Below are 13,459 nucleotides of genomic sequence, written 5' to 3'. Positions count from 1 at the left end.
TTTTGCCCTCCATGGCTCTGCCGGCACTCGACAGTTCCTTGTGGTGCCATCTCAAACGGCACAGGGTTGCTCTGAGCCCTTTCAAACTCACTGCATGGATGGGGCATCCCCAGAGCTGCAAGAGCAGGGAGCAAATCCAGCCTCTCCCGATGATTCACCCTGAATAAAAGGGGGTGCTGCCAGTTAGAGCAAGAAAATGTGTTTTGAAATCCATGAGCTCATCTAATTCCTCTCTCCATCTGTGGGCTGTGATCGCCCTGACCTTGGGGGGCCGGGTCCCCAGCTCTGGTGTGGGGTTTTATCCTGGCAGCATCCAGGGAGGGGGCTGGAAAGCAGCTCCAGCAACCCAAGGGTTGGTAGTCAATCCTAACTTTGCTTGCCCCAGCGCTCCCATCTATCTCTTTTTCGATGCCATATTGAATTTAATACAATAGAAATGTATATATTGAATTAATTGCCATCCCATGATGGAGGTGGCCTGGGGAGGCAGGGAGATGGGATACCACATGTCAGGATGTGGCCGACTTCCTCCCGTGGTGGATTTGGCTCCCCGAGGGTGAACATCGCCCCGGTCCCACCCTGTCCCTCCATCCAGCTCCTCAAGTCATCCTGTTAAAGAAGCTTCTCCACCCCAGGTATCCCATAGCAGAGTCTCAGGCTTTAAGTCCAATAAAGTAATTTATTTGAGTGGTACAGCAGTAGAAACAGCTGGAGCTGGGTGCCTCCGCAGAGGGACCCTGAACAAAGAAATCCCTGGGCAATTATATCCTTACAATCTAAATTCAGGTGCATTTGTCAGCGACGATTAACTTGCAAATCCCATGAGTGTCTGAAGACTTTTCCACCCACTCCTGTTACAAGCAACACCAAAATTTCTCATAAGGGAAGAAGTCGGTGAGAAAAGTTCTTTTTCTCTCTGCTCCCCTGATCTGTTTGCTAAGCCTTCGGCAGGGGCACACCGAGCTGAGCCCTCCCTCGCCTCCCCCCAAAAGCAGTTGCAAATCCTACCCTAGAAGAACAGGGAAGCAGAAGAATCCTCATCAGCATCGTTGAAGAGGATTTTTTCCAAAACTGGACTTTTCCTTCACCTCAAACCTTACGCTCCCGTGAGCTCACACCCCCCAAAAAAACATTGTTTTCCTTTTTTTCTTAAAAAAATAATGTGAAATATCAAGCAAGTTGATTACAATCTTTTATTTCAGATCACTACAGCCTTAGGGATGGGTCATGTGAGCCTAAAGGGACCGTCTCCTGCAGCCCCCGGGCTAATTTCGGATGCCCACCAGGGTCTGTGTGTGCCGTGTCACTGGGATGGGGACAGTCTTGGGAGGGCACAGACGAGGGACAATCTGCTGGCAGGAGATCTGCTGGGTGTGAGCTGTGTAACTTGTCGCAGGGATATCGCCTGATCACATAGCAATTTTATGGGAATAAAATAAAATACTGGGTGCTGAAGAACGGGACTGAGGGAGCGGGAAGGGAAAGCGGCTGGATTTATGGGTGATGCTGATGGCCATCGAAACTCAACCGCCGTAAGGCAGGGAAGGAAGCCTGACCCCCCAAACCTGCAGACAGCAAAGTCTCCAGGAGGTGCAGGATCTGGCCGCAGGCTCCCGTCGTGGCTCCCAAGCCTCCCCAGGGGCAGAAGCACCAGCCCCACTGTGGGGTTCTCACCCACGCAGCATCCTCTAGATGCTCTGGTCCACAGGCAGAGCAGCAAAGCTCCCGGGCTGAGGAGGGGAGGGACGGTGTTAATGAAGGAATCTGCTAATTGCACGTAGAAGCAGACTGTGATGAGCAAGCCAGGATTTACTGAGCTGCTCCTGCCACCCGGTCAGGGAAGTCCAGTCTGTACATGTGTCGTGGTTTAACCCCAGCTGGCAACTGAGCACCACGCAGCCGCTCACTCACTCCCCCCCACCCAGTGGGATGGGGGAGAGAATTGGGAAAAAAAGTAAAACTCATGGGTTGAGATAAAGGCGGTTTAATAGGACAGAAAGGAAAAAAAAAAAAATGATGATAATAATAAAATGACAACAACAATAATAAAAGAATTGGAATATACAAAACAAGTGATGCGCAATGCAATTGCTCACCACTTGCCGTCCGATGCCCAGTCAGTTCCTGAGCAGCGATCCACCCCCCGCCCAGGCCAACTCCCCCCAGTTAATATACTGGGCATAATGTCGCATGGTATGGAATATCCCTTTGGCCAATTTGGGTCAGCTGTCCTGGCTGTGTCCCCTCCCAAATTCTTGAGCCCCTCCAGCCTTCTTGCTGGCTGGGCATGAGAAGCTGAAGAATCCTTGACTTGGTATAAACACTACTTAGCAACAACTGAAAACATCAGCGTGTTATCAACATCCTTCTCATACTAAATCCAAAATGCAACACTATACCACCTACTAGGAAGAAAATTAACTCTATCCCAGCCAAAACCAGGACGGTACCCACTACCCCTTATTCTGTACCATTTACATCATGCTCAGGTCCCACACTTCCCAATACATCCCAATTAATCACCATCACCTTTCCTGTCCTTTGAGAGATAGATATATACGTATATACACACACACACACAGAGATATCATTCCCTTAGTCTATGGACCATCCCGATAAAATGTCCGTTGAGTTCATTTAGTCCATGACTTTGGGCTCCATCTGTCCTAACAGCCTTTCCGGGCAGGAGGGATGTTCCAAGGGAAGGTTCCCTCTGCACATCACACCGCTGATGCCAACGTGGAGCGAGCAGGTCGCACTGATCGCCCAAACGGGCTCGCACGGCAAACCCCCGTTGCCCAGGAATTTTGGAATTGATCACGGACTGGCCAGAAGGCAAAGATTTTTCACGTACCCGAGAGTCGGGCTGCTGAAAACCATTGAAACACCCGGCGGGTGGGTTGGGCTGCTGAGGTTGAAGTGGCTCAGGTGGGTCTGGACTGGCAACGTAAGGGTGAATTCTTTATAGCTCGGTGAGAAAAAAAAGAAATTTTTGAAAGGAGAAATTATTTTTAAACCCCGCTGTTTCTTCTGCTGTGACAGGTTGATCAGTAAGGCAGGCATCTTCACTTCCCTTTTTTCCCTCTGATCTAATCAGTTTTAATTGGAAGCATAAATGAGACCTTTCCTTCAAGATAATTATACAAAACATTGAATTAAATTACTATTAGGAATTTTTTTCTCATCACTTGTGCCAGGCATCTGTTGTTTTAAATAATCATCTGATGAACATTTGCCGTGCAGCTTTCCCTGCCTATAGCAAGCACACACGTCCCTTCCGGGGGGGGTGGAAGCCGCCGGTTCATAAATCAGAGAAAAGGGGCTGTTCTCCCCAAAATGTCTCATCACGTGCGCCAAGATCCAAGGACGCCGTCGCCTGGGGTCTGCAGGATGCTCCCGCGCCCATCACCCAGGCCTCTGGGCTGGCACGGCTCGGCACAGGGAGCTGGCGCTGCCTTTGCCGCACTGACACCGGCACAGCTAATATTTTTAAGAGCCTTTTGGGATAAACCAGCCCCGAAGCCGGATCCCGGCCCGGGCAATCCCGGGAAACAACCCCCCCCATCCCCGGACTGCCCCGCAGAGACCCCGCCGGCTCATCGCAGGTATGGCCGTGCCGCCTTAAGGCGGGCGGGGGGGCGGGGCCGACCCGGCGGGGGCGGGGCTGCCCTCATGACGCCGCTGGTGGCCGCGCCGGCCTCAGCCGAGCCGAGCCGAGCCGAGCCGAGCCGAGCCGAGCCGAGCCGAGCCGGAATGCAGCGGGCGGCAGCGCGGGTGCTGCGTGGGGCGCGGACCCCCCCAGCGCGGACGCGCTCGGCCACGGCGCGGGCCCCCCCCCCCGCGGGGGCTGCTCTATGAGCGGCACGGGGAACCCGCGGCCGTCGTGCAGTAAGGGGAGGGGGGGCATCGGGGGGGACGGGACACGAGGGTGGGGGTGCAGGTGTGGGGGGGGCTGTACTGGGGTGCATTGCAGTAGGGGGTGCAGAAATGGGGTGGGGGCTAGCAGAGGGGTGCAGCGTGGGGTGGAGGTGCGTGGGTCTGGGGGTGCTGGTGGGCTGCTTTGGGGGTGCATTGCGGGGGGGGTTGCCCACCCAGGGGCAGGGGAGTAGGGGTGGGGTGCAGCTCCCTGCAGGACCCCCGGGGCCATGCCAAGGGTGCTCAGAGGCTCCCACGCACGCAGGGACCCCGGGGGTGCCCCCATTTCCCTCATCCCCCGCCTGCCTGCTGCCGTTCTTCAGTTTGCCTTAAAACCACGTGTTTTTCCCAGGAAGCCCATTTTTGCTTAATTTGGGGTACGATGGGGTAGGTGTGAGCCCTCGCTGTCTCTTCGTCCTCGGTCGCATCACACTGATGGGGTTTCTCTTTGAGGCCCCAATTAAGGGACCAAGCCAGCGTCATGCCCGCCAGCATCGCGAGTGGTTTTTGGGGACAGCGGCTGGCGCTCGGGAGCGGCACAGGATTTTCTTTCTAAAACAGCCAAAAAGCTTTGCAAGGGAAAAGTCACATTTTGGTAGATTTTATGCCTCATTTTTTCAAGGGAGGAAACCTCGAGGACTTGCTGCCCTGCTTGAACTGGCTCAGGTCACCCCTAGAAACGCAAGAGGTGCTGATACGTTATCTGGGTGCATCCAGACACCAAACCGCCGGCGGTTTTTGGGGGATGGACGGTTGCTTTTCCTTATGACCCTTCAATTGTGCAACAGTGCTTGTCACCACTGACGGCTCCTAAAATTTGCTGCCCTCACCCCATTGCTTGTGCAAGGCCAGTCTTGTGCTTCATGACTTCTCTTTTTTGCAGATTTCTGAAAATACCTGAGTTCCCATAACACTAAAGCGGGGCAGGACGAGCCGTAAATCCCCCTGCCAGCTGAAACAGTGGCTTTTTGCGCAACCTGCTGAATTTGTTAAGATTAGTGAGCGTTACTTTGCTCGGTGATGCGGGATTTTGTTGGTTTGTTGGCTTTTAGCAGCCTCCATCAAAAAATCTGTCTGTCTAATATAAATCTGATTTTTTTTTTTGCAATGGAAATCTGAGCGGTGGGTTCGTGCCCAGGGTGCTGGCACCTAGCTGATGCTTGCGTGGAGGTGCTGCGTGGTATTAACTTTAACTTCAATATTTAACGTCATTTAAGAAAAAGGAAGGGATTTCAATTAGTCAGACATGCAGAGTGTGGCAAACCCCAAAATGATTTAATTTGCTGCCTAACAAGGCAGAAAAATACATACAGCGTGGAGACAGCATTGCTGGGGGCCAGGGAGCAGGAGGCATGGGTGCTCATCAGCAGCAATGCCTCCGAATAGGTCGCTGTGTCTTGTAATGCTGATTTTTATTTTATTTTTAATTTTTTTAAACCTTAAACAGGATGGAGTCACCATGTTTTCCTGCCGAAGCCTTGTGGTTCGATTTGAAGCGGGTTTGCAAGGAGCTAACTTCATCCTGCTAATTCTGGCAGGTGGTTTGCACAGCAGCCACTGCTGCCTCTTGCTCGGATGTTAGACACACACCTGGCTTCATAATTAATAACCTTGGCAAAAACGCGTGGTTTTGAGCAAAATCCACTAAAGTCAGGACTCTTGGTCATACTCAGCGGCTGCAGGGCCATATCCTGCACCTCGCTGATGCCTAACTCTCCAAGTGAGGTTTTTTGACCCTCCTGGGAGCCTCCCTCACGTCTCATTGTCCTAATTGCTAATTAGGAGAGGAAAATACTTGCAAAAGCCAGAGACCTGTCCCTGAGATGGGTGTGCAGGGATGGGACAGCCAGAGCGACAGCGACGGGGGATTTGCATGATGCAGACAGAGGATTTCTGCGCTTGGGGATGCACCCGTGTAGCAAGGATGCTCAGCAAGGATTCAAGCTGTGGGCTTTCTGTCTGGGTGGCTGCTGCTGAAAGCGAGAGCTGGAGCCTGATGCCCTCACCCAAACCCAGTGCTGGAGCGTATGTAGGACCAGATGTAGCCAGAGCTGCAGCTGGCAATGCAAATTCCCGTGTGCTAAAAGCCTTCTGACACGCACACGGTGCTGTTTCATTCAAACCTTGAAGTCATCCCCAAATCAGCTGGGCAGCTTGGAGGAAGAAAGGAGGAAACCCCTTTGCCAGCACAGAGCCAAGCCACGAAAAGAAATTTAGTGTATTGTTCCTAATGACATGTTAGTGGCGTGTATTTGCAGCAAATAACAGCTCTTAAAATTGGCAGCTTTTGCGGATCCCCCAGCTCATTTAAATGTAGTTAAAATTGCCTTCATCTTGCAAATGGGCACGGCTGGATGGGTTTGCCCTGGCTGGGAGATGGGTCAGGTGGTCATCGAGCTCCCGGTTCCTCTTTCCCCTTGGTCTGTGGCATGGTGCTGCTGGGTTTTCTGGAGGAGCTTTTCCCCCCCCTTGCAAGACCCAAGGTATCCCAGAAGTTTTATATTGCAATTCCCCCAGGGCTGTGCATGCCGGGAGGATACGTTTGTGGGAGGGAGACGAGCTAAATTAACCAGCCCAGCTCCTCCCTTGGTGTAAGAGCATCTTCATCGCATTTAAAACAGCCTTGTGGCAAAGGGGTTGGGGACGTCATCCCTCTTGGAGGGGCTTTTTTCTGTGCAAGGACTATTGAGGGTTTATTCCTAACCCCGGCTAAGGGTGTGAGGTTTAGGAGTGGATGTGGACATTGCTACCTGCTGCTCCCTGGGGACAGAGGAGTCTTGATGGGGTCGTCTAAGGTGGATGTTGAGTTTCTTTGCTGGAGGAGACCAGGCTACAGCAATATAGATGAGATAGGGAATATGGTGCTGTTTATTTTAAGTCTAATGCGTCGCATATGTGATATGGACATCTCTTTCCAGCTTAAACCAAGGTGCAGAAGACATCAGCCAAGCCTGTATTAATGCACTTTTCCTTCGTGTCTCCCTGTTCAGACTAAAGGACCTCGAGGTGGCCGAGCTGAGGGACTCCGATGTCCACGTCAAGATGTTGGCAGCCCCCATCAATCCCGCTGACATCAATATGATCCAAGGTAACGCGCCGGCTGCATCTTTTTTGCATATTAATTCTTGCGTGATGCTCTTGGAGGGTTCGGACGTGGCTCCTGGGATAGGGAGCTCTGGGTTATGATGAGGTCTGCAGCTTACCTCTGGCTTCCCGGCAGGGACCTACGCCATCCTCTCCCCGCTGCCGGCCGTGGGAGGGAACGAAGGTGTCGGGGAAGTGCTGGAGGTCGGGCGTCGTGTGACGGCTCTGAAACCCGGGGACTGGGTCATCCCGGCAGGTGCCGGAGTCGGTGAGTGCATACCGCGGCATCCTCGGTGCCGGGAGCCACGGCACTGCTGGATCCTTGCGCACCAGTGAGGTCCTCCTCTGCATCCCCCCACCTGCAAAGCATCTTCTCGGGGGACTTTGGGGATGCTCAAGCCCACCAGGAGCTGCCCACGCCTGCATGGAGAGCAAATCTGTGGTCGTGCTCTCATGCAAACCGATGCTTGGGAAGCTGGTGCGGGGATTTTGGGGGTTCCAGAGCAAAACTGCTGTTCTCCAAAGTACTGTCTTTGCTGGGTGTGGGTAGAGCCATGTGCCCCTCCTGCTTACAGCAATTACATCTAATCAGATGTGACTTAAAATGGAAAAAAAAGCTCAATTAGAGAATGTTGGGCGAGGGAAGCAGCAGTTGTAACCCATTTAGTGCCATATTAGCCTAATCATGAATATAATGGGCTGGATTGTCTCAGAGAAGAAGCATCAGGATAACTGCTGGAGCTGCACAAAGGCATCTTCATTTCTTACCTGTTTATAACTTGGTTTAAGTTTTATTATTTCCACCACGTATTTTTATTTTTAATGTTTTCTTTTTTTTTTAAGGCAAGCTCAGTACCTGATCCCCAGCCACAGCAAGTGATGCTGCTCATCCTCTGCAGATGCGAGGCGGGAGGGGGCTCTGGGGAAGGATGGGGGTCCCCGGGGAAGGGGCTCCTGTGCACAGAACACATGCAATGTGAAAACCTGCAGCACTTGCAATAGCAACAGTAGTGATGCCATTGCTTATGCTAAACTTGAATTTAGAAAGAATCTACTTTTCTATAGCATGGACCATTTATGGGGCTTCTGTGCCATTATAAAGCATCGCAGCAATCTGCTTCTCTGGAAACAACTGTGTTTTGTCACATCTACTTAGAGCTTCTTTAAAGACCCAGGCTAAAGCATTTAACCTGTGCAAGGTCATGGTTATATCCCATTACAGTTCTCTCCTTAATAGTGTTCTGATGGGAAAGCATGGGAATTTATTTTCCAGCAAATGTCTCTTGTGCTCCTCCAAAATGCCAATGGCCAGAAAAATTGTCGGTTCTGGTTTAGTGTAACAGCTTCTTTGCCTATTTCTTCTTAAAAGGCTTTTTCACTTAATGGGAGAAGGAAAGCTATCTAGTTAAGATCCAAATGTGATATTTTTAAACATTAAAAAAAAAAGTAAATGGATGATAGCAGGTTAAATTGGATATAAACATAGAGGGAGAGGGACTAAATCTAAGTAAATTGGCTTTGAATATATGGGCTCATCCACAGGATGGGGAGTATTTCCATTAGCTCTGCACACTCCCTGTGCCCAGGGAGCCCAAGTCCCGTTATCCCTCTGGGAATTGATTAGACTTTGCTGGGTGATAAATCTTGGCAGGCAATGGGGGATCCATCCCCTGCCTCTTGCAATATTTTGGCCATGCCCGTGTGGAAAAATGTTTCATAATTCACTTTCCAGGATTTAGACCGTGCACAGAGTGGTGATGCTGCTGCGACCGGCGTTAAGGCTATGGCATGAGTTGAGGTCTCATAACATTTTCCTTTCCTTGCCTACCTTCCCGCCGCTCTGCCCGTGCCGCCTGCGATGCTGCCGGTACCCCAGGGACGTGGCGGACGCAGGGGGTCTTCCCCGAGGAGATGCTGCTGAAGGTGCCCAGTGACATCCCGGTGCTGTGTGCCGCCACCCTGAGCGTCAACCCCTGCACGGCGTACCGCATGCTGGCCGACTTCGAGACCCTGGCTCCGGGTACGGCTTTGCCGAGCGGAAAGAAATCCAGGTGGATTTGCCAGTCGCTTCTGCAATGAAAATCTGGATTTATGTATCTCCAGGTGACTCTGTCATCCAGAACGCTGCCAACAGCGGCGTGGGCCAGGCTGTTATCCAGATCGCCAAAGCCTCCGGCATCAAGACCATCAACGTGGTGAGGGACAGGTGGGTCCCCTGGGAGAGGAGAAGGTCTCCTGCGGGGCAGGAGCTGCCCTCGGCCTGGGCTGGAGGTTGGCAGGGGGTCAGGCAAGTTTGGGAGCTGGATCCGGTCATCCTGCCCATCCAGCCCAGGATTTTCTCCTGTTTGCTTCTCCAAGGTGTCCTCCAGCCTCTGCCCTGTTGTCCCCGAGCTATGTCTGAGCAGGAGGGAGGAGGTGACACTGCTTTCTGGCTCATTGAGCCCTGTTTTATTTTCCTCCCCCAGACCTGATCTCCCAAAGCTGGTGGAGAGGCTGATGGCCCTGGGCGCAGACCACGTCATCACGGAGGAGATGCTGAGAAAGCCAGAAATGAAAGATATATTTAAGGTACCTCAATACTGATCATACTGGAGAGACCGTCTGGGGCTGTCCCTGTGGTTCAGCACTGTGGGGAAGGGTGCAGGGATGGTGGGAAGGACAAATCTCTCTCTAGATCAGGATTTAGCCTCAGAAGTTGAGGGCTTTGGTGCTACCACAAGGGCCAGACCGTAAATTTTAGCTCTACGACTCTTAGCTGCCCCCAGGTAAATGTTGAGGTTAAGGCAGTTGCTCCCTCAAGAACCGTGGTCCCATCCTCAAAAGGAGCCCTAAAATTGGGGAACCTTCTTGATAAACTCTTGCAGACTATCCCGAAGCCCCGGCTCGCCCTGAACTGCGTCGGAGGCAAAAGCACTACGGAGATGCTGCGGCATCTGCAGTAAGTTTGGCTGGGTGGTGGCTTGGGCACGGGCTTGGGGACAGCAGCTGGCACCAGAGGGTCCTGCTCCAGAGCCCCCAGATGCAAGAGGTGGCTGGAGATGTTGTTAGCTGATGTTGATAATCACCAAAGTTTTGGAGAGGGGAGATGAGGGAAGAAGAAGTGGGTTTGGAAAATAGCAGTGACTTAAAGTTAACCCATCATCAGTGCGTGTCTCAAACGCTGCCGGTGGCTGGAGGCTGCTGAGGTCCAGTTAGGAAGGTCCACCAGGTCCTGGCCAGGTATAACTGGTGTATTTAGCTGCAGATTCAGCTAATGGTGCATGGGGGCGAGAGGGGAGCTCTGGAAAGTGGAGTCTGAGGGGTAACTGGGGGAGCCCTTGGTGCGAGAACAGGCCCGTCGGTGCAGCGGTGGGGTTGGGGACAGCAGAGGGAGAGGTTGCAAGGTCAAAGCTGCACATTGGGGACAGCATAACCGAATACCCCCTTCCTCTTCCAGGCCCAAAGGGACCATGGTCACCTACGGGGGTATGGCAAAGCAGCCTGTGATGGTGCCTGTGGTGAGTACTGGAAATGCTCTTGATTTTCTTCAGGGTATGTCCTCTGTACTCCACTGCAGATGTCCCCGTCTCCTCGGCTCCCGCTCAGCACCACGGGAGCTCAGCTCTCCCCTGCCTGCAAATCGAGTCTCCAACCTTCTTTTTATTTAACTGATGGGGTCCGTTATGGGACGAGCTGCTTTGCGTCATGGTGTAGGTCTCTTGGCTTTATTTATGGAGGATTTGGGCTGCTGTGAAATCCCAGCGGTGAAATGGCCCTGCAGATGCCGGGCATCAAACCTGCTTTGACTCCACGCCTCAGAGTCGCATCTCCGCATCTGGATGTGCCCTGACTCACAAATGAGAGCGCTAACGAAGGAGCGAGGAGCCTCGCTGCCACCTTCCACCGCTGTCGCACTGGGAAGGGACACACAGGTCTCACCCGGGTACACGGCTCCCTCTCTCCGCAGAGCGCATTCATCTTTCGGGACGTGCGGCTCCGCGGCTTCTGGATGACCCAGTGGAAGAAGGACCATGCACAGGGTGAGCCAGATGGGTGCTGAGGGATGGCACCGGTGCGGCAGGTCAGCATGGGAACGGGTGCCAAACCGCTACGCCGGTGCCATCCTCTTTGTTCTTACTTGTGTCATGAGTGCTGATAGTCCTCAGGGCAGCTGAAACGCAGGCGCTGGGCGGTGTGGCTCGGGCAGGGACTGTGGCGTGCCACCATGCTGGGGGCTCTTGCCCCATCCCACGTGCCTGAGCTGGGAGCCCATCGCACCCCAGCATCCCCGGGACCCTGTATGGCTTCAGGCGGGTGTTTGCCCGGGGACAGTCGATGGCTCTGGCACGGCGCGGGATGCGCGACGGTGAGAGCTCCCTCCTTCCCTTGCAGACCAGGAGAGCCTGACCAGCATGATGGATGCCTTGTGCCAGCTCATCCGGAGGGGGCAGCTCACCGCGCCGGCCTGCACTGAGGTCCCGCTCCAGGACTACAAGGCAGCGCTGGAGGCCACCATGAAGCCCTTCACGTCCTTGAAGCAGATCCTCGTCTTCTGACCACCTCGTCACACCGCCTTCTGCCACAGCTCGTGGGCAGCAGCAGGCTGAGCCCGGTGCTGCTCTACCACAGCCAAGCTTTCCCTCGCTGCCTTGTCTGCAGAAAAGAGATGCTTAGGGGGGAAAGAAACCCTCCAGATCCACTGATTTTTTTTTTTTTTTTTTTTTTTTTTTAAACTTTTGGGTGCCCACTTGAAGTTTTAGAAGCCTCTGCAGCTTTGCATGGATAGAAGCATGCATAATTGCTTCTGGAGGGAGGCTGCAGTCTCGCTTTAGCTGGGGTGAGTTTGGGTACCAGGGAAAGCTCAGGGAGCCCGGGGACAGCGGCTTGCTTGGCTCAGGGTTTCAAAAGAGCAGCAGTTCCCCCTCATGCATGTTTTTGGGGCTGGAGGGGCTGCGCTGCCGCCTCCTGCCTGGCTTAGCAGCTGTCAGTGTTGTTCTGCTGTTTGTACTGTGATTTTTGGCTGCTTTTGGGTGATTTTGCAGGGTAGCACAGGGCTGGTCACTGCCCTTCTCCCAGCCGGCCCGGTCCCCCCTGCACTGCTGCAGCCTCTGAGCCACCTCCATGTCCCCCCCTCCAAGTTCAGCAGCCACGTGCCCCTAGCCTGGGAGCACTGCCCGCATTGAATTGCAGAGAAAAAACAAATTTTAACTTTTTTTTTTTTTTTTTTTTTTTTTTAGTTTTTCCCTGCCCAGCCCCAGCAATGCTGGCAGGACAGGGGCAGGGGATGCCCGTGCAGGCTGGGGGACAAGGGCACAAAGGGCTTTTCCAGCCCTTGGCATTACTTCATCTCAAAAATGAGCTCCAACAGCAAATAAAAAAGAAACACCAAGTTACCAAATACCAGCCAGTGCTGCTGCACTAGTGGGGCCTGTAAGACGCTGTCATCCCTTCGGATGCATGGTGGCATTCAAGGTGGGGACAGAACTCACCCATCAGGTCACAGCCGGACACATGCAGGGCAAGGGGGGCTTTTTGCAATACCTGGACTTGAATTCAGTTTTGCTGCTGTTCCTGCTGCCACTACTGATCATGATGAGAACCTCTTGGAAATCAATATCAAATATACATATATTTTTTCAAGATGCTGCCAGTAAATTTTTCTGTGCTCAGTCGGGCACGTGAGGGTGAGCAGGGTATGCTCTGCATCGAGAATGGGCACACTCAATGCACCAGGCTCCCTTGTTACCTGGCCCTTTCCCTGTCCTCAATCAAGGGGATTTTCCTTCCTGTAAAGCTTTAATTACAATTGCACATAAGCAATTAGCATCCTGCTAAAAGCAGCTGCAGGATGGACGTGGTTTTGGGCAGCCAGCTGCTGGCCGCTGTCGGGGAGATGCGGTTGGCTCTGCCCTGTTAGTGCCCATTGGGCATCAAAACCAGCATTTCTTACCCCAAATCTGTTCCCCAAGGCAGACAAAGACATATTTTTTTCCCCCAGTTATTGCAATGGGAAGGATGAAGCTCTTCCTCGGGGCAACAGGGCTACGGAACAAGAGCCACAAATCCAGTCAAAAGTCATTTTAAAGCAATGCACTGTTCATTTTAATTTCAATTTTTGGTCTTAATTACGATATTGAGTGGGGGGGAAGCTGCTGGTGATGTCCCTCAGCTTTGTGGCCAGCAAAGCCCTGGGGTGAGGGGCTGGTGCCTGCGTGGGGATGTGCCTTCCCAGCCTTCTGAGATCCAGTGCAAGCGGCAGAGAAGCCCCGGGTTATTTATCCCCCCACAAATTTGCAGCCACCCATGTCCCTCTGCTCAGCCCTGGGTTCAGGCTTGGAAGAGGATGGTTCAGTACTGAGCTGCAAGGGGATGAGATGCTGTGAGCATGATGCATGCCTTTACCCCTCCTTCCCCCAGCGGCTCCACCAGTAAAGGCAGAGCCACAACCAGTCTCATCCACACTTGCCAGAAGAGTGAAAAT

At 52.9% G+C, this 13,459-nt stretch overlaps 1 protein-coding gene across 2 annotated transcripts; it reads left to right on the top strand.

Moving 5' to 3' along the window:
* The first annotated feature begins 3,719 nt into the window (after nucleotides 1-3,719).
* MECR (mitochondrial trans-2-enoyl-CoA reductase) lies at nucleotides 3,720-12,615 on the top strand. 2 transcript variants are annotated; one of them, XM_052811607.1, is made up of 10 exons: nucleotides 3,720-3,888; nucleotides 6,906-7,003; nucleotides 7,136-7,267; nucleotides 8,876-9,019; nucleotides 9,103-9,205; nucleotides 9,465-9,567; nucleotides 9,864-9,937; nucleotides 10,436-10,496; nucleotides 10,946-11,018; nucleotides 11,371-12,615. In XM_052811607.1, exons 2-10 carry the CDS (start codon nucleotides 6,958-6,960, stop codon nucleotides 11,532-11,534), a joined length of 900 nt encoding a protein of 299 aa, XP_052667567.1. In that variant the 5' UTR covers nucleotides 3,720-3,888; nucleotides 6,906-6,957; the 3' UTR covers nucleotides 11,535-12,615. The 2 variants fall into 2 exon arrangements, with proteins under 2 accessions (XP_052667567.1, XP_052667566.1); XM_052811606.1 differs by lacking the exons at nucleotides 3,720-3,888; nucleotides 9,864-9,937 and having other exon boundaries at nucleotides 6,736-7,003.
* The last annotated feature ends 844 nt before the right edge of the window (nucleotides 12,616-13,459 follow it).

Source organism: Harpia harpyja, chromosome 16 (genome assembly GCF_026419915.1).
Source record: "Harpia harpyja isolate bHarHar1 chromosome 16, bHarHar1 primary haplotype, whole genome shotgun sequence".
Taxonomy (NCBI): domain Eukaryota; kingdom Metazoa; phylum Chordata; class Aves; order Accipitriformes; family Accipitridae; genus Harpia; species Harpia harpyja.
This window is presented reverse-complemented; position numbering and strand designations above follow the sequence as displayed.

Bases quoted from the DNA above. Each gene is read 5' to 3' on its own strand.
- MECR (XM_052811607.1), top strand. From the start codon at position 6,958: ATGTTGGCAGCCCCCATCAATCCCGCTGACATCAATATGATCCAAG. The intron at 9,206-9,464 runs GTGGGTCCCCTG...TTCCTCCCCCAG, and splicing joins ATCAACGTGGTGAGGGACAG to ACCTGATCTCCCAAAGCTGG. The intron at 9,568-9,863 runs GTACCTCAATAC...AAACTCTTGCAG, and splicing joins AAATGAAAGATATATTTAAG to ACTATCCCGAAGCCCCGGCT.